The 19,279-nt window shown below is 35.2% G+C and overlaps 2 protein-coding genes across 2 annotated transcripts; one reads left to right on the top strand and one right to left on the bottom strand.

The window, feature by feature from the left end:
- Window positions 1–2,698: 2,698 nt before the first annotated feature.
- Window positions 2,699–3,608, bottom strand: LOC108610993 (uncharacterized). The gene has a single exon (XM_018003416.2). The coding sequence runs from the start codon at window positions 3,432–3,434 to the stop codon at window positions 3,021–3,023; it is 414 nt and encodes a 137-aa protein (XP_017858905.1). The 5' UTR covers window positions 3,435–3,608; the 3' UTR covers window positions 2,699–3,020.
- A 5,761-nt stretch (window positions 3,609–9,369) lies between these two features.
- Window positions 9,370–18,629, top strand: dimm (basic helix-loop-helix family member dimmed). Its single transcript, XM_018003411.2, has 3 exons — window positions 9,370–9,834; window positions 15,016–15,204; window positions 15,304–18,629. The coding sequence occupies exons 2-3, from the start codon at window positions 15,031–15,033 to the stop codon at window positions 16,405–16,407; spliced, it is 1,278 nt and encodes a 425-aa protein (XP_017858900.2). The 5' UTR covers window positions 9,370–9,834; window positions 15,016–15,030; the 3' UTR covers window positions 16,408–18,629.
- Window positions 18,630–19,279: the final 650 nt, after the last annotated feature.

The raw sequence follows: 19,279 nt of genomic DNA, 5'->3' as shown, positions 1-19,279 counted from the left end.
TTAATAATAGCTCCAATTAATTAGTCTTTTATATTAATTATTAATGCTTGACTATTTATATACCGCATTGCAAAACTTTATTATTCAAAATAATTTTGTTTGTAAACTTCATAAATATTTTTCCCTTAAATATATTCAAAATATGCATTCAAACGTTTAGTAACAGGGTATATATATGCGAGTCAAACTCTTTGGCTTCATTGACAATGCATGCCTTGAGTTGGCCTTGAAGTATAACAACAAATATCGTAGAAATCACAATAGATTAGCTAACAGAGCTGTTGATTGAGAAGTCATAAAAGTTTCTTTTGATCTACGTTATAATGTTTAATATGCCAAACTGAATATCCTGTTGCTTAAAAAAATTGGTAAAATCTGAATAAGTTCGACTTATAATAAGATTAATTCTTATGTAAAGTTAAATTTGTTAATCTAATTTATGCAGCACATCACAATTTATGAATCTAATGCACATCGCTTTGTTTGCTTAGAATGCTGTTTATAAAAAAATTATATTGAGGTATGTGACTGAAGCCGGAGAAACGGACATTACACAAAACTACTCGGAAAGAAGTATAGATGAGTGTCTTAAACCAAAATCTACAAAAAGTAAAATATTTTTAAAAAATATTTTTTAATTAAAAACACTCAGTATATATATACTAGAAGTAAGTTAAAGAAAGATAATCAAAAACATTGTTACGAATATAAAATATAAAATAATAACATATTTTAAAAATATATATTTTAAAAATATCAAGCCTAAAATTAAATAAATTTTGAAAAAAATATGATCGTTGTAAATACATTGTTTTTGATAGAGAGTTTGTTCAGCAAATATATCATGTATTAATATAATAGCAAGTTAAGTAAGTGAACGGAACTAATTAGGATTCATTTATTATAAGTATATCTGTAACTCTGCTTGACATACTATAAAATAAGTTGTAATCAAGTTTTTTTTTTTTTCTGAAGGTCTGTGGCAGGCACTGATTTCACAAACAGGCCGAGTGCCTGGCCAGAACAGCACGCCCTCAGCCCATGGCCATGCCCAGGCCTTATTAGCATAACACCTGCAATCAGAGCGAGAGGCGGGGCATAAAAAGTTAACTTTGTTTTCGCGTGGCATTGGATAATGCGCCATCAATAACAATTATAGGCGAGCCATCAAAGACAGCCACTGGACGTCAGAATGTCCGGGGCAGGATATTCCAATTAATGTTGCTTCATTGAACGCTAAAACTAAACTTGGATTACGGCCACGGCTACGGCTAGAGGGAGGCGGCGGAGGCGCGGTTGTCGCGTAATTTAAATGCTAATTTTCTGAGCACCTTTTCAAGGTGCGCCGCAATGAATTTTTACTCAAACATTTTCATAAACACAAATCAAGCGGAAGGTGTTAACAAAAAAAAAAAAAAAATAAAACAAAAAAAAAAAAAGAAAAAATTTCAACCAAACAAAATATAAACTTTGATTACATTTACATTGTAAAGCAGTAGCCTCGGGCATGTGGCATGCCCCACACAGCATCTGCTGCCCCCAGATGCATATAAATAACGCATGACGCATATAAAATGCATGACGTATACGCAATATTTACTTGTGGCACATATTTTTCGTTAAAGAACTTTTTAATGACACCAATTAGCAAGTGATTCGCTGCAAGCCAAAGGATGAAGAGTTCCCCATAAGCTCTTACGATTTATTTCTTTTTTTTCAGCTCTTTCACTACACCTCCACAGCCCATCTGTCGTCTTTTTAAATGTGTTCTATGAATTTCAGTCGTCAGCCGCTGTGTAAATAATAATTATTTCTGTGCGCTTTTCAGCTCAGTTGTTGCATCAAGTTTCTCAGTAAATATTTGAAGAATATATTTATATACCTCTCCCAGTAGAGAGAGAGAGAGCGAGTTTTACTTTAACATGACTGTAAATATGTTAACTTTAAGTTGTAAAGCACAGATTTCAGTTGCTATGACAAATTTGAAGAGATTTACTTCATAAATTCATTTTAGGGAGTGCTAAAATAAACCAGAGAATCAGCTAAGTCATAAAAATTAAGAATACTTTATTCATATTGCATAATTTATATTAACTATATATAATTATAATAATCTTTACAAAGAGTACATTTTGTAATATTATCTTATAGAAAGTTTATTGCATTAAATTTTTCATAATTGTACATGAAGACGAAAAATATATAACTTTCAAAATAAACTTATTTATTAAATATTTGATCCCAAGCTACAATACAGTTATAAAATAAATGTTGTTGTATCACTTTGTTTGTAAGATTTTGTAGAAATAATTTTGATTAACTCTATAATAGACATAATACCCTAATATTAGCTCGATCTTTATTGCTGGTTCAACAGAGAAACATGTTTGATTGGATACGACCTTTAGGAGTACTTTAATGAATGAGTGTTTTGAATAATATAGAATATATATAATATGTATGTATATGTATATAAACATAATACACTCAAATCTCGATAATTTGTACCCCGCTAAATCGAAAATCACGATAAAAATTCGTTTTCAATAATTCTCGATAATTTGTATGTCTTTGTAAATCGAAAAAAAAAAAGAAAACTGATCCTCTTTCATTTTGAATTATCAGGACTCGACTGCAATACTATTTATATTAATATTTACTACTCTTCAAATATATTCAAAATAAAAGTCGCATGTACTTGAAACGTTAAAATTTATAATTAAAATAATAACAACAGAAATACACATGTGTAGGATAAATTTGTTGTCTGAGCCCATATCAGTTAAAATGAATAGTTAAATCACTGAGGTTAATTTTTCGTCTGAACTCATGTCAGTTAAAATTAACAGTAAAATTGAGTTGCATTCTCACACCTTAAAATTTAATGTCTGTCCACGTATAGCTGATGTTCATATAGTGCTTAAAATTCTTATACGCAACTTTTATGCGCTGTATGAACTCATCGATAGGGCGCAGCGAGCCGAAGAGTTTAAAAGAGTTTTCTTTTCTGTATCGACAATTTATCGCTTGAACAAATTGCAGCTTGCCTTGTTGTAGCGTCCCTTCATTATTTCCCCCGCATCGATGCCCAGATTCATGTAGGACTTGTATTCGAGTGGCCTAATTGGCGGCAGGCGCTTGGGCACCCAGATCATTGGCTGCCTCAGCTGCTCGATGCTCGTATCCAGCCTGATGCCGCATTTGCCCTGATGGAATACGAATTTGATGGGCTTGTGCAGCTTGTCGTACGGATCGCGATAATAGTCGCGATAATCTTGACATTCCAAATAGAATGAATCAATTCTATCCACATCCCCATAGTCCACAATGGGCAAACCAATCTTCGGCACGAAGCCCAATACGACGCGACGATGCTTACGGGCGCTCTTCGACACCGACCACATGTCCGTCTCGGGAATCTTCTCTAGATCCATTGTTTAGCTATCGATTTTATTGTTGTGCAAGGTTCGAGTTGGACGTGTACAAAAAAATAGCAAGTGCAATATTAATTTGATTTGAACTTGTCGGATTCGTTCAGAGAATGATATTGAAGTATTTGTTGACAGCAAAACTAACAGCTGTTGCGATGGAAATATATATGTAAATATTATATAAGTAAGCGCTTAGGTTCTTGTCAGAGTAGATCAATCCCCAATAAATAGCTTTATAATGAGTTAGTTACTGAAGGCTGAAGGTTACATAGTGTCGATCGCTTAAATTATCAATATATAATATATCGATAGCTTATCGATTTATGAATAGAAATATATTGTATCAAACTTTTTTAAATTTTAGAGTTCTGCCGATTAATTATTGTACTCTATGTTTTTTAATAGCTATAGAAATTAAATTATTATTTTAAAATTATTATTATAAATATAATCTACAATGATGTGTATCGCCTACGATATTTTAGCAAACTGTTATAAGTCGAATTTTATAGGTTTATTTCCATTTAAAAGAGAAGAACTATATTTCCTATCTTGCCTTCTAGCTATCAAAATCGATTAATTTTTATAAAATCTTTATGAAATAATATAAGCTGATTTACTAACATCTGATAAGTTTGAGAATGAGAGTGAGACTTGAATTTTCTTTATAAAATTCACAAGATTCTTAACTCACCACCTTCCATAATTTGTATATAAGGGAATCAGAGCAAGCATGCTAATCTATTATGATCTGATGATAGGATTTAATCGATAGTAAATATAATAGATAATGTTCTAATTCTATAATGTCTATAAACATTCACTTTTATCAAAATGCTATTAATTACATTCATCCTAACAATATTACAAATTTATAAATTATTTCTTCAAAAACAGTATGAATTGACCTCAATATTCAGTTATGGATTCGGCTGCTCCGGCAGCCTCCGATTATGTTGGAGTAATAGGAATAACTTCAGGGTCGATGGGCATAATAAATGTAAAAATGCCGTTAGAGTGACCTCAAAACCAGCCTACTACCAGGACATAGAAGGGGCTTTCGCCAGTGATCGAAAAGGCTGAGCAGGATGAGAGTCCTACGGATGTCGAGCAGCTGTTGACGACATAGCAAAAAGTCGTCGCTTTTGCTATTGACATTTGACAGGGGCGCGTGGGTTGGCCTCCGGCGTAAGCATTGGTCTGGCTGTAAGTGGAGCGTCGCTTATTTTTTTATTATGTGTATACATATATTTATTCATTTTTTTTTTTTTTGTTTTTTCATTCTTCTATTATTGCCTTATAATATTTTGCCATGTTTTTAGCATTTGAAATAACCGCGGGTGTGATTTTTACCCTGCTAAACGCCGCTCAATTCCCTTCGGCCTGGGGGTCGAGCTCCTGTAGTCCTGTCTCATGATTAAATTTGTGTGCGTTAAACGCTTTTAAGCTGCCTGCTTAAATATGCTGCTCGGGTAGAGCAGCGCAGAGCAGCTTCTTGATTGCATTAAAGCTGGAGCGACTTGCCTCCCCTCCTCCCCCTCTTTTGACGCCACGCCCCGTTCGGGTCGTTTTGATTGACACGCTCTTGCGGTTACCAGGATGCGGTTACTAACGCCCCGGTCACTGAGTTTGCATTAGAAGAGCAGATCTACTGCTCTTGAAAGACAACCATTAAATAATGCGTAGCTATTTGGCATTGAAGAGATTTTCTATATAGGAACAAGTATTTGGTAAATCATTTTGTTTTGTAAATCATTTGCCGAAGTAACGTCATTTTCTGTAAAGCTCGCTGTTAATCTTCGGCTTAGTAATGAAGGATACACAATGTGAAAGGAAGTGAAATATACCATTTATTTTAGGTAGAGTTTAAGTAGCTTTGAAAATCTATTTGTTAATTCGAACAGAATCCAGCTGTAGACAATCTGAGCAAAATTCGTTTAATCAAAATATCAAATCTTTATTAAAGTCTCCTGAATCTAATTCTAGTAAGAAAGAGAGAGAAAGAGCATGCAGAGTAATGAGAAAAATAGAGCGAACGGATGGCGAGATAGCAAAAAAGAGTAACCGAAGGATGTATTTAAAGAAGACGGACACTGCGAAATAGAGAAACCAATGGAGACGGAAAGAGAACTAGAGAGACGGAGAACTCACGGGAGAGGGAGATAAAGAGGGAGAGAAACAGAAAGAGGCAGTGGGAGAGATAAGCTAAAAGAAAAAGATAAATGAAGACAGACAAAAAAGAGCGAAATATAGAGGGAGAGAGAGAGAGAAGTGTTGAAGAGAGAAAGATAAAGAGATAGACAGATTAAAAGAGAGGGAGAGAGAAATAAAAACAAAAATAACAAGTAAGAAAGCTCCAGTCGAGACTGCTCGACTAGGAGATACCCTGAACCCTCCAAGCTGATATTCTAATCATTCTGCACTTCTTTTATGCACACATACATACACATGCATCCACACGCACGCATAAGCCTGCGCTCTGCTAACTGCGCAGTAAGCAGCGACTGCGCTTGGGCTGCGCTGCAGTGTGGGCAATATTATGAGAATTTATTTGTTGAATAACTTCTTTTGTAGACATACGATCTTAATGAAACTTTTAGGGCGTAATCATATGATGAATATGTGTGTACATTCCAAAGCCCAAGTCTCTAGTACTTGAAATGCGTCTTTTACAAATTGGGGGTGAAGGGGGCGTGGTATCCAAAATCTGTAAATTACAAAATCTTTGTACCGATTAACTTTATATACAACGCAAATTTGAAGACTCCAGGTCTAAAAATGTTCAAATTAGGCCAAAAAAAACAAAATCAATTTTTCGATTATTCTCGATAAAAAAGTTATCGGACGATTTATCGAAAAAATAAAGCAAACTCGTACTGCGTATGGTACTCACGAGTATGCATGCCAAATTTCAGCTCTCTAGCTCTTGTAACTTCTGAGATCGACGCACTCATACGGACGGACGGACGGACGGACGGACGGACGGACGGACGGACGGACGGACGGACGGACGGACGGACAGACGGACAGGGCTATATCGACTCAGCTCGTCACGCTGATCAAGAATATATATACTTTGTGGGGTCTGCCACGCCTCCTTCTGCCCGTTACATACTTTTTCACAAAACCATTATACCCTGATTTCCCATTTTCAATGGGTTCAGGGTATAAAAATAGCGAACGATAGAGGAAGAGAGAGAAAGAAGGAGAGCCGAAAATAAAGAGCGAGGACTTGACTCAGCTTGAAAAAAAAAATGGAAAGGGACAGGACAAAAAATCCTTCAGAAAAAAACAAAAATTTCACAAGGGAGAGAGAGAGATTGAGAGACGGATAGATTTTCAATAAAAAAGCAATGTGAAACATCAGGCGTACTGACCGAAGCTCAAAAGAACTTAAAACATAATCGTGATGATTAAATATCTAGGTACACAATAGATTAAATTAAAAACTCATAAATATAAATTGGAATATTAGCTTAAATAATAAGAAAAATCCAGTCTCATTTCTACACAGGAATTTATATGGAGTGAATTTTTATTTTATTGATTTTCGTTCTCTCAATTGCGCCTAGTTTTTTGAGTGATATATTTTTATACATCTCACAAATCTACACATAGACTTTACAATCCATTGGCTTACAATCAGGACAAGCCAAGCAAACAAACGTCTAGCCTTTCGCAGCCGGGAATGACCCGAAAGGCATTTCATGCACTGCGAGTTATTATTGTATTTGTTTGCTCAACTTTTGTTTGAGATGTCGAGTACAATGATCGGTTTAATATGTTAAGGGCTGGACTCAGTTGATGACGAGCAACATGCAACCACAACAAGTAGTAGAAGAAGAAGAAGAGGAGGAGATGCTGCTGCTGGCTGGGCATAATCAAATGGCAAACCGGATGAAAAGCAACGCCCACGCCAAAAGTATCTGAATATCTGAGCAACTGCAGCTTGGCCTGCGTCTTTTTCCTGTTTATTATTTCCACATCGCAGCTGCAAGGGGCGCACTGAAGGCGGTGGATTGAGGGGAGGACGGACTAGTCAGCGCCAGCGCGTTTCTGCCGTTCTGTGATTTACATAATGTCCTTGTCGACATCGGCAGCAGGCAGCAGGCAACGGGCCACAGGCAACAGGCAGCTGCACCCCTCGACAGCCGCCACCCCCGAAACCTTCGCTCTGACTAGTTTAAAAATATTAACTGTCAATTTGTATTTGGCAACACTTGGCTGAAGAGGCATTTGCCGCATAGCAGCGACCCCCACCCGCACCCTCACCCCCGCCCACATTCGCGTCAAGTGGAGCAGCGAAAGACGAAGTAAAACCAGAAAGCGCACTTGAAACTAGTGAAGTTCATTTGCTTGATAAAGTACTGTACTTATGGAAAGCTTAATAACTGGGCAGGAATATATGGGAAGTGTGCTAGTGCGTGTGTGTGTATTCGGTGATAGATGGTAGATATTAAACTTAATTTTATCTGGTAAACATAGCCCAATAGCAGAGGGTTAGTATATAAATAGATCTCCAAGAATATAAAATAAACATCTGAGCTCGTTTTTAAAGTAATGGAGAGCATTGAAATTTCATTAGTCATCTGTATTTTATTATTATTTAGCGAAATTCAATTTAAATTGAAGCTCTAAAACCAGTGAAAGTCTAAACAGAATATATAATTTAAAATGTTGGCAAAGAGAGATTTTTGACAAAAGGAGTTTTTCCCAAAATAATTTGTTTTTTTGTCTGTTAGTGTAATACCTTTGATCAGCCAAATTTACAAGTTACAATTATGTCTATAAGCTAACAATGTTTTATACAAATAAATGTAAATCGTTTTATAAATTAATACATTTGTAATTTTAAGTTTCACGTAGTAGTTCAACTCTCTTATTTAATAAACTCATAATTTCATAAATCAAAATCACAAGTCGAAATTGTTGCTAAAATTGCATAAAATATATTCTATGGCACATACATCACATACGAAATATATTTCTACAAGTCCAATAAAAAAATGTACGGCCACACACAAAGGCACGCCTTTAAAAATCCTTCAGACATGTTCATCAATTGCATAAAAGGCAAAATATAAATAGCTAAAGGAAAAAAACGGAAAAGTAAAATAAAGGCCAACTTTCAACTAACCGAAACTCTTTGGCAACATTTTATTATTATCTCGACAATAGTTTATCAGCGATAAAACCCTTTCGATAAGGACATAAGCACAGTGATAAGCAACAACAACAACAACAACAAAAGCGTAGACAAACAGACGATAATAATACATAATAACAGTGTAGACTCTGTCACAGTCACTCAGTCAGCACATGGAGTCGGTCCAGAGCGTCAGTTAGTGTGTGAGTGTGAGTGAGACAGTGAGAGGGAGAGAGCGAGCGAGTAGCGTACGTCAATGATGCTAATCAGAACGTCAATGGCCCACTTCGACCGACCGACTGTTCGTCCACCCTCAGCCCACTGGAGTTGGGGGTCGCAGCACGTGGTGTGCATGACTCCAACTCCAAAAGAAACAACAACAACATAAGCCACCCCCTGGTGTGTGTATGTGCATGTGTGTGATGCGTATGAGTAACGTGATAAGGGAGAACAATGCAGTAACAAGAACAACAAGAACAACAGGGGGCGCTACAGGCCACTCACGGCACTCACCCATCAGCCCAATTGCACTCACATTCCATTTCACTCAAGCTCCTGCATGCCAGCACTCTGGCTTTGCCCTCAGCTTACCATCACTCAATTGCACAGACGCTAGCTCACTCACGCATTGCGCTCAAAACTTTTGTTGAGCGAAGTTAAAAGGTCTCGATTCGCCAGCCGTCGTGCGTCGTATGGGTGCCTCCCTTCGCGGCACACAAGCACACATACACACACACACGACACACAGACGCACACGAACTGGCGCCGCAACAAGTTCGCCTCGACCTCGTGCCGGGCAGGCTCGTGATTCGTCTTCTGGCTTTGGCTTTGGCTGGCGCTCGGCTCGGCTCGGCTCGTCGCTTCCATTCCACAAGTGGCAGTCGACGTCAACGCGTTTCCGGTGCTCAGTTTATCAACGGATTCAACGCAATTTGGTCGTCGCGAGTGACTTTGTTTCGAATTAAAAGAAAAAATAGCACAGTTTTTCAAATATACACCTACTATATATATTGAGAGATATCAGAAATTAAATATAATTTGCAGGCGCAAGCAAGCAATTTGAGAAAAATATTCATATAAAATGCAAAATTATTCAGTGAAATGTGTTTGTGAATATGGCCAACATGATTGGGAAAATGTTTGATACGCATATTTCCTAAAGCTGATGAAAATTGTGATTGCTCCACTCAGTTGTGCACGAATTGTATATATTTATCGATTCATACAGTCAATAACAATATTGAAATTCAATTGAATGTAAGTAGATTGAAAAGCAAAATTAATTAATTTCCATATTATGTACAATTTATTTTTAATTATTTAATTTGTTGAATTCATTTCATTTAAGAAAAAAATTAGTAAGAACTATAATATATGTTTTTAATTATAATAATTATATAATATTTTATATTATTTATTATATTGGTATTTATTTTTACGTTTTGGGGGTTTTAGGGGTAAAAATTTCATTAGAAGGAAAGTTTCATTTAACAGAGAAAAGAGAGGCAAAAATTTAGGATTTTTCAGTTTATTTTATTTTATCTGAGAATGAAAATTATGTATCATCTTGGATGAGTCACAAACAAAGAGAATCTATTATAATAAATATATAAATTCAACTTAACTCAATTTTAATTTTATCGGCATTATGCATTATATTTCAATTTAAAATTTAATTCTGTTTACCAAACAACATTAGGAAATAATATTTATAAAATACACTTTTTTTTAAACAAAACAACTAAATATAGAGATCATATTAATAAAAAAAAAAAAAAAAAAAACAAATTTTATTAAACAAATGTATATATACATATTATTTTTATTTACTGATCGAGAGAGATTCTGGGGACAGTCTTCATCAGAAATTAATTCATAATATTTTTAAATACTATTTATTTTGTAAAGAAAGGTTTTGTTTCAAATTAAATGAGTGACTGAAAAATTATATATGTATACATAAATATATTATTTATGCCAAGTTGTAAGTTGCTAATTGTGGAAAATACAGTTTATATCTCAATAATTTGGAACTAAAAAAATTTCAAGTATCTAGCTTCAATAAAGTCAAAATGGTTTACGTTAATAGAGACAGGCGGTCGGACAGCGAGACGGACATTGCTCAAAACTAATATACTCATATCACTTTCGTGAATGGATACAACAAGGAAAACCAGAAATAAGCAGAAATAATCAAATCAAGAGTATAATTTGAATGTGTAATATTATCCAATATCCAAATAACACCCGTTTAAATTCAAACAAATTTGTAATTTCCACCATTTGCTTGACCTACTCCTTGACAAATGCGTAAGAGGAAAAGTTTCATTTTTTCGCTTTGCTTGTCAAATGCAGCTCGACATTGTTTTATAAAGCTAGCAACGACCTTTTATTCCACAAAAAAACAACAAAAACTACAACAACAACAACAAGGGCAAGAACAGCAACAGTAAGAATATTGTCGCAGAAATGTATGCTTCACTTATTTAATAGAGAGCATAATAAATATTACACAAGCGCAGGTGCTGGCTGGCTGCTCCTTAAGGACGTTTGTCAGACAAAGCCGCATAAAATCTACCGCAGTTTCAGTGTCAACAGCAGCAGCAAATGGTAACTGGAAACTGGTAGCTGTAACGGGTAACTGCAACATGTTGCATGGCGTCAACAAATCGGCTACTCATTGTCGAATAATGCAACAAACTGTGTACAACATTGGATCAACTAACTCCCAGCAGAAGTTCATATAAAATGAATTCCTGTTGATGGTATTGTATGTTGTTCTTCTTAGTGGGATGATATGGATTTAATAGCGAATATGTGACAAACAAGCGGATTTAAAGATTCTTAAGATATGTGGATAAATTGTTATAGAGATAGATGTACATGAAAATACGTGTCCTATGCTAAACACTTAGAGCAAATTTGAGTTGCAGCTATGCCGAGGAGCTAAAAATTTCCGCTATGATATCTATATAGTCAGATTTGAATATATACTGACCCAGCACTAGAGTTAATGTAAAAGTCTTCTAAAGTCTTCTTCACGGCAGATCGGAAATTGGATATAACAGCATTTGGGCCTGTAGTCAATAAAACCTCTCTGGAAAATTCTTACTATCAAATGATCAACGGATTGTTACGGATTAATAAATACGAAAAAATTAGCAAATTGTCAGAATCTCTATTAAAAATTTCTATTATCAAACAGACGTTGCTATTGCACACTGATGCCTGTAGAGTAAAGGTCTAACTAGAAACTAACTAGTAACTATTTACTAAAGTAAAAGTATATAATTTGATGCCCATATTCTGCACTTAAAAATAATTATAAAAAGAAATAAATAAATAAAAATATATATAAATTGAAAAAAAAAAAAAACAAAGAAATCCTTTACTAAAGTTTATAGACACTAGTTCTTCAATGAAAAGTGTATACTTTTTTCTTAAGTGCAAATCAATTTTATATAACAATTAAAATTATTTTAAATACATTTTTCATTATTTTTTATGTATTTATATTAGGTTTATTTTTACCATCATACACAATTCTGATATTGCTGTTGAAATGTAGGTAACATTTTGTTTGGGAATTATGAAATCTATTAAAATAAAACTTTGTAAAATTAAAAATATAAATAAATATATTAAAAAAATAAAAAAATAAATAAAATAAAATAATAATAATAAAAACATACAACATATCTATTAGAGTCATATTGTTGATACATATGTATATTATGGTAATACTATGTCAATTCAAAAAAAATTCATTTATATAATTTTATATAATAATTCATTTAATATCTAATATTTGACATCAACTAAGGGTTAACTTAAAAACGTTAAAAAATTTTTTTAGAGTACAATAAGGCATACAAATATATTATATAAAATAAATATACGAAATCATTTAAAGCCTTTATCAACAGTTGGTTAATTCTTCATTTTCTTTAATACTAATTTCTAGTAAATAAATAAATCTTAAAGGATATATCCTATTCGGCTAGTAGCTAGTGTCCCATTTTTTCCGTTTTTTTTTTTTTATAACTAAAAGCCATTATATAACATCAGCGCACAATCGCTGGGAATGTAATCCTATAACCTTATACCCATTACAAACGCTGTGAGCAGCTCGTTGCTGTTGATGTTAATGCTGTGCTGTGTGTTGTTGTTGTTGTTGTTGCTGTTGTTTTTGATGTTGCTGTTGTGTTTTAATTTCTTGTAGCATTTCTATTAAAGAGTCCAAAGGCCCAAGGAGCTTGCCACAACATGCAGTTCAATAATAGCGACACAGTCGCAGCTGCCAGTCGGTCAGGCGACAAAAGAAACGCGCCGCAAAGTGCGCGTTTTCTGTTACGTCCCGCCCGACCCACCTCGCCCCACTGACTGTTGCCCTTTTTGCTACCCCGCTTTCTTACACTGCTTGCCATCCATACCCATATCCATGACCATGTCGTTGTCCGTTGTCCGTTCTCCATTCTTCGTTGTTCAACAAGTCAACGCTTTAAATGCTGCACGCTGTTCCGGTCAAATGCTTCAATGCCAAAGGGCATAACCATAACAACGCCGCCAACATTCAGCGGCTCAGTTGTTTGGATCGCACCCCCGCTCAACCATCCCCCCACCCTACACAAAAAGAGCAAAGCGTTTACTCTCGCCGCATTTAGAAATCAACTACAATGCAATGCATTGCGTATATCCTGGCTCTGGTCCTACACGTGTTTCATAATAACTCAGCTAAACAATTGTTAACAGATTGAAAATTAAGCGCTCAGAATTAGCTGATTTCAATAATTGTCGATTAAATTGTTAATAATAGACATTTTATTATTTATTTATTTTTTTAATTTGCACGAAAGTTTCATTAAATATCAGTAAAAATAACGGAAAAGATTCATAAATTTAAAATTTCGTTTGAATATAAATAAATATGTTGAACAAATCGATGTAATTCGCTGGATCTAACACATAAAACTCTATAATTAAATATATAGACTCTCAATATCATATATCGATAAGCAATCGATCAAATTGATGGTCGATCAACTCACATTAATATGCTAAATAAATCGATTTAATGAATGACTACATAATCGATAAATGCAAAAAAAATATATAAGCTGTTATCGTATAAAACAATAGCATCCAAGACGAAGTCGATTGATCAGAAAACTTGCATAACATTCATATATATATAATTATCGATTAATATATATGAATCATGGTGATATAAGAATCATATATTTTATCGATTAAACAACAACAATTACCGAGTCATAGTATAACCAAGCCGGATGGCAAATGCTGATAATGTCACGTGCATTAATAGTTGATATCGATTTTAGATAAGCAAAACAGCAAATATGACGATTGAGGGGAAACCAATTCTAATAAGTTGAGATTGAGCACATAAAATTGACAGACATAAACAACATCAAACATAAATACTACGTGATGTCAAACCAGTTAACCAATTACTGTCAGCTCAATAGTAAATCTACAAAAATATAACGAGTAAATGTGAATGTATTGGCATAGGCATTTGATATGTCGCAGTTGAAATCGATAATTCGATATGCAGCTATGCAATATTATAATTATTTATAGTACAGCAATGTTATAACTATTTATAAAGTGGAAATAGACAATGGTCGAATTAAATGTAAATAACTCTAAACTAAGTTAATGTTATTGATAGAGTTTTAGACAATGCTAACAATGTAGACAATAGTTAATCCTAAATATATAAAAACTAGAAAAAAAATATATATATATAAATAAATTTTTTAAGATTGGTTCATCAAATTAATTTAATAACTTCTTTTTTTTTTTTTTTTGCTTTTGAATATTTTTTGTTTAAATACTGTAGGTTGTATATAGCAGATACTAATTTTTTGAGAGGCCGATGCATATTTATAAAATCGTCAAAAATAAATTAATTTTTATGAGTAATTCAGTTCCTACTTTCTTTTTTTTTTTTTTTTTTTTTGTATAATGCAGTATTTAAATTTGTATGATTACTACACTATAATATACATATATATTATATTTTTTTATTTATTGACATACCAATAGTCGCAATTTAAACAGGAGTGCTATCCGATAGTTGCATATTTCCGAATATGCTATAGTTTCTAATTTGTGGCACAGCAAGAAGTAGGAGGATTATTTTAAGGATAACTGCTAAAATTATTGTCTACAAATATTTAATTTCTTTTATTGAAAAGATTAGATTAGTCAGATTTATTAATTAGTTTATTTATACACTTTACTATTAATGAGGTGTTCTGAATTAGGTATTCAACAATTTCTTTTTATTTATTTTATTCTGCACACAGATCAGGATATTTAGTTGAAAATTAAATGTGAGCCCTTTAAAGACAGTCCATTGCATATGTAATATGAATTATTAATTGCTGACAATATTTACTTCCTTTACAGTACTTTATTGACACAATGGACGCCACTCAACTCACCGAGCTGATGGGCAGTCACGATTTCATGCAGTTGCAGCAGCAGTTGCAGCACAACAACAACAACTACAACACCGATGGCCACAATGGTCTCTCGCCGGAGTCTGTGGAGCGCAGCTCCAGACCTGTACGACGCGCCACACGACGCACCTCACAGGTAAGTAAAAATAAAACATATGAAATGGAGAAAGATAAACGAAATCAAATACAAGGGCTAAATGGATTGCAAATTGTTGCTATTGCAACTGTTCCACAGCTAAGCAATAACACCTACGATCTGGAGATGACCGATTCCAGTTCGCAGAGCGACGATACGAGCGGCGGCGGTGGCAGCAGCAACGGCGGCGGCAGCAGCACCAACAACAACAGCAGCAATCAGCTGGGCCCCGCGCTGGGCGGACAGCGTCCCTCGAGTCGCGGACGGCAGCAGAATGGCGGCAATCTAACGGCCAATGGCAGTAGCAACAACAACAACAGCGGCAGCAATAACAACAACAACAACAACAATCGTCGCCGCAAAGGCGCTTTAAATGCCAAAGAGCGAAATCTACGCCGACTCGAGTCGAACGAACGGGAACGCATGCGCATGCACAGCCTGAACGATGCATTTCAATCGCTGCGCGAGGTCATTCCGCACGTGGAAATGGAGCGACGTCTGTCCAAGATCGAGACCCTGACGCTGGCCAAGAATTACATTATCAATCTGACGCACATTATACTCTCGAAGCGCAATGAGGAAGCCGCCGCCATGGAGCTGAATGCCGGCGCTGTGGGCGGCGTGCTGCTGACGAATCTGACAGCCGACAGCAATGTGGTTGCTGCTGCCAATGGCGCCAGCAATGGCTTGTGCTTTGACGATGCTCTGACTACTGCCGCAGGCGCAGGCGCTGGCGGCGGTGCCTACGACTGTGCGCTGCTCGCTGCCAGCGACGGCACTCTGCTGAGTGCAGCAACGAGCGCCAATGCCATGCAACCGCTGCCCATGCACATGCACGCCGACCAGCAACAGCACCAGCAACAACAACAGCAGCAGCAGCAGCAGCAGCAACAGCAACAGCAACAGCAGCAGCATTTGCCACACCATCATCACACCCAACAGCCGCAAATGTTGCACTCCCATGCGCATCTAGGCAACAACATGCTGCTGCCACAACAGCAGCAGCAGCAGCAGCAACAGCAACAGCAACAGCCACCGCAGCAACCTACGCTCATACTCAATGGTGGCACCACTTTAAATGTGGGTGGCGTTGCTGTCGCTGTCGCTGTGGGTGGCTCCGGCAATGTGGGCGTGTCTGGGGGCGTGGGCGTGTTTCCCGATGTCAATGATAATTTCGATGAGCCCTTTCGGGAGTTTCTCTAAACAACCGCGAATGGGGCTAATTATGTAGGTCTGTGGTAAAATGGATATAAGTACACAAAATAGAATTTATAGCATACATAATATCCAAAATTAAACAATGGGAATATACAAATAATTAATTGAAAATAATTCTGTAAAAAATTAATTATGTAAAAAAACATTCAAGCAACAACCCAAAGTAAATTATATACCAAAACCGCTTGGCTTCAAAGGGAGCAACAGCTTTAAGTCTAGTCAAAGATCGGGGCTTTGTATCTTAACTAGCTGTCAAAATTAGCAGGCGCTTGTACATCCACTTAATTTTCCACTTAATTTCACATTAATTTTCAAACAGTTGAATTAAAAACTGCTCAAAACGCTGTTAAACTTAGCAACACTAAATATTTGGTTTGAATACAACTGTAAAAGTTAACATGCGTTTTAACATCATGTTAATTTGAGCATTTCCTGAAGATTTTTGAACAAAAAAAAATACACATTAAATTCCTTTAATAAAGGGAGTTGTTCAAAAAACCTCAATAATAGTTGTTTTATTTTAATTAAGTTGCAAAAATAAAAACTTTGTAAAATTGAAAAAAAAAATTATTATAATAATAGTAATAATTGTAATGCCAATAACAAAGCCGACCGTTGTGGTGCAAATTTCAAATACATACGCAATTATTCAAAGTTGTTAATATACATATATATACACACACATATATATTATATTTACCTATATATATGTAATACTTTAAGCTTAAATGTAATAAATATTATTTAGAAATGTAGCTCAGATTAAAGACGCAACAGAAACGGACGAATGGAACACGAAAAATAAATGAAACAAAAAAAGTTGATTAGCATAGCAAAATGAAACAGGAAATACGTAGCTCATATATTTCTATATATGTATATACATACTTATACATATATATGTATATATATACCAATATATATCTATCTACGCATTAACAATTGGCAGCAATAGCAATAGCAACAAAGACGCAGCATCAATTAACGCTAAATAACTGTGCATTGGGGAGGTGTTAAGTAGATGTTGGAATGATGCCGCAATGGCGACCCAATGCGACGCCAGGAATGGAACAGCTAGAGCGACGCGTCGCTTAGTTAATTTACCACCCATGATCATTTTAATGCACTTGAAATTTAGTGTTGTTGGAATAGCCAGCATTGGCGGGGGGTGGCAATGCGGCAGGAGCAGCAGCAGGAGCGGAGCAGGGCTGGGCACAGCAATTAACACACTAAAACCGTTGATAGCGGACCCATTGAAATTGGCACACTTCCGTTGGTGCGTCGCGTCGCAGGTTAGAAAGAGACGGCGCATGGATGACGTGCGTACGGTAAACACTAATAAAAATAACGGTGCCCAATGGGTGGTGTGTGTGTGTGTGGGACTTAGCAATAATTAAGTGAAAAATAGTAGTTAGGGTGGATGTCAACTTAAGCTTGTTGATTATGTTTGATTAGTCAAGATTTAGTCAAGTTAAATGGGATTTGGAGAGAGCTGCTCAAATGCTCAACTTTAGTTGGTTTTTCGATTTCGAATTCCATGTAGTTGTAAGTCTAATACGAGACGATATCGATATTTATTTGTAGGCAAACGGACAAACAGGGCTGCATTTCGAAAAACAAACAAAAAACCACGGAAATTGAACGAAACCCTGTGAACGAGTTCTTCTAGTCAAAATCAGTAAAACAAACTTTAACAAACCCAGTATACCCTGATTTCCCATTTTCAATGGGTTCAAGGTATAAAAAAATGCAATATAGGCGAGTAGTTTAGTTGTGTAGTGAATTATTAAGCTATGTCTATTATAAATCAAATAAAATACAATTTATAAAACAAAGAAATATTGTGAAAGAATACTTAAAATACTTCTGTTAGTCTCAATTTATATAATGTTAAGGATTTGGTCTAGATGAGCATTTGGTGTGTAGAAGAAAATAGTAGGACGTATTTGTACGTACATACATACATATGTACATATATGTATGTTCTACATACATATACATACATACACACAATTCTATATAAATCTGTAAGTGGTGTATATGTATGTGCATATATTCCGGTTAAATTTATGTATCAACACTGTATAGAGTATTAATGATATATAACTGCGCCTAAATAATTCAAGTTTATTTAATAAAGTCATGAAATAATTGCATGTATTTCAAATATTTGAAAACAAAAGTCGCATTATTCATTAAAAAATTAATAGTACTTTTAAATTATGATCAACAGTTTCCATAAGGTAAGTTTCATAAAATTAAATTTGGCATACCTGTGGATGATGTAAAAATTGATCTAGTTTACAGTTTTCTGCTCTTCTCTTCAGATTCAGCTTCAGCTTCATTTTCGTTTTTGTTTTGATCTTTCGATTGCAGGCAACAAATTGCATCATTTTTTAACAGCGTTTTAACATTATATTGCAAAAGCTCGCGACTTATAATATCAGCGAGCTGATCAACATTGAAATCGTACTTAATTAAACGTAATAAATAAACGAATTTATAAAATATAAATCTAATACAAAATATTTGGCCTGCGCTTTGGCCGCGAGCACAACGAAACTATCGACACATTTAAAAATATCGTGAGCAGCAGCGCTGCCAGACAGTTAAAAATACGTACAATGCAATATCGGTGTAAAAGCTAGAAGTTTCAGGCTATCGACAGCCGCCACAATTTGAATTTTTTAATAATAACGGATGTAAATGTATTATTTGAATGCTATATATAATGTTAATTAAATGTTACATTAAAAATTTTTCTATATATTATATTTATAAAGTTCATTGATTTCATTGCACAGCCATAAACAAGAATTTTGTTGAGTCTATCGAGTATGTGATAAACGCGCCCGCT

This window comes from Drosophila arizonae, chromosome 3, assembly GCF_054131065.1.
Source record: "Drosophila arizonae isolate 15081-1271.41 chromosome 3, UAZ_ARI_1.0, whole genome shotgun sequence".
Classification (NCBI taxonomy): Eukaryota; Metazoa; Arthropoda; class Insecta; order Diptera; family Drosophilidae; genus Drosophila; species Drosophila arizonae.
The sequence above is the reverse complement of the archived record's forward strand: the minus strand, read 5'-3'. Positions and strand labels throughout refer to the sequence as shown.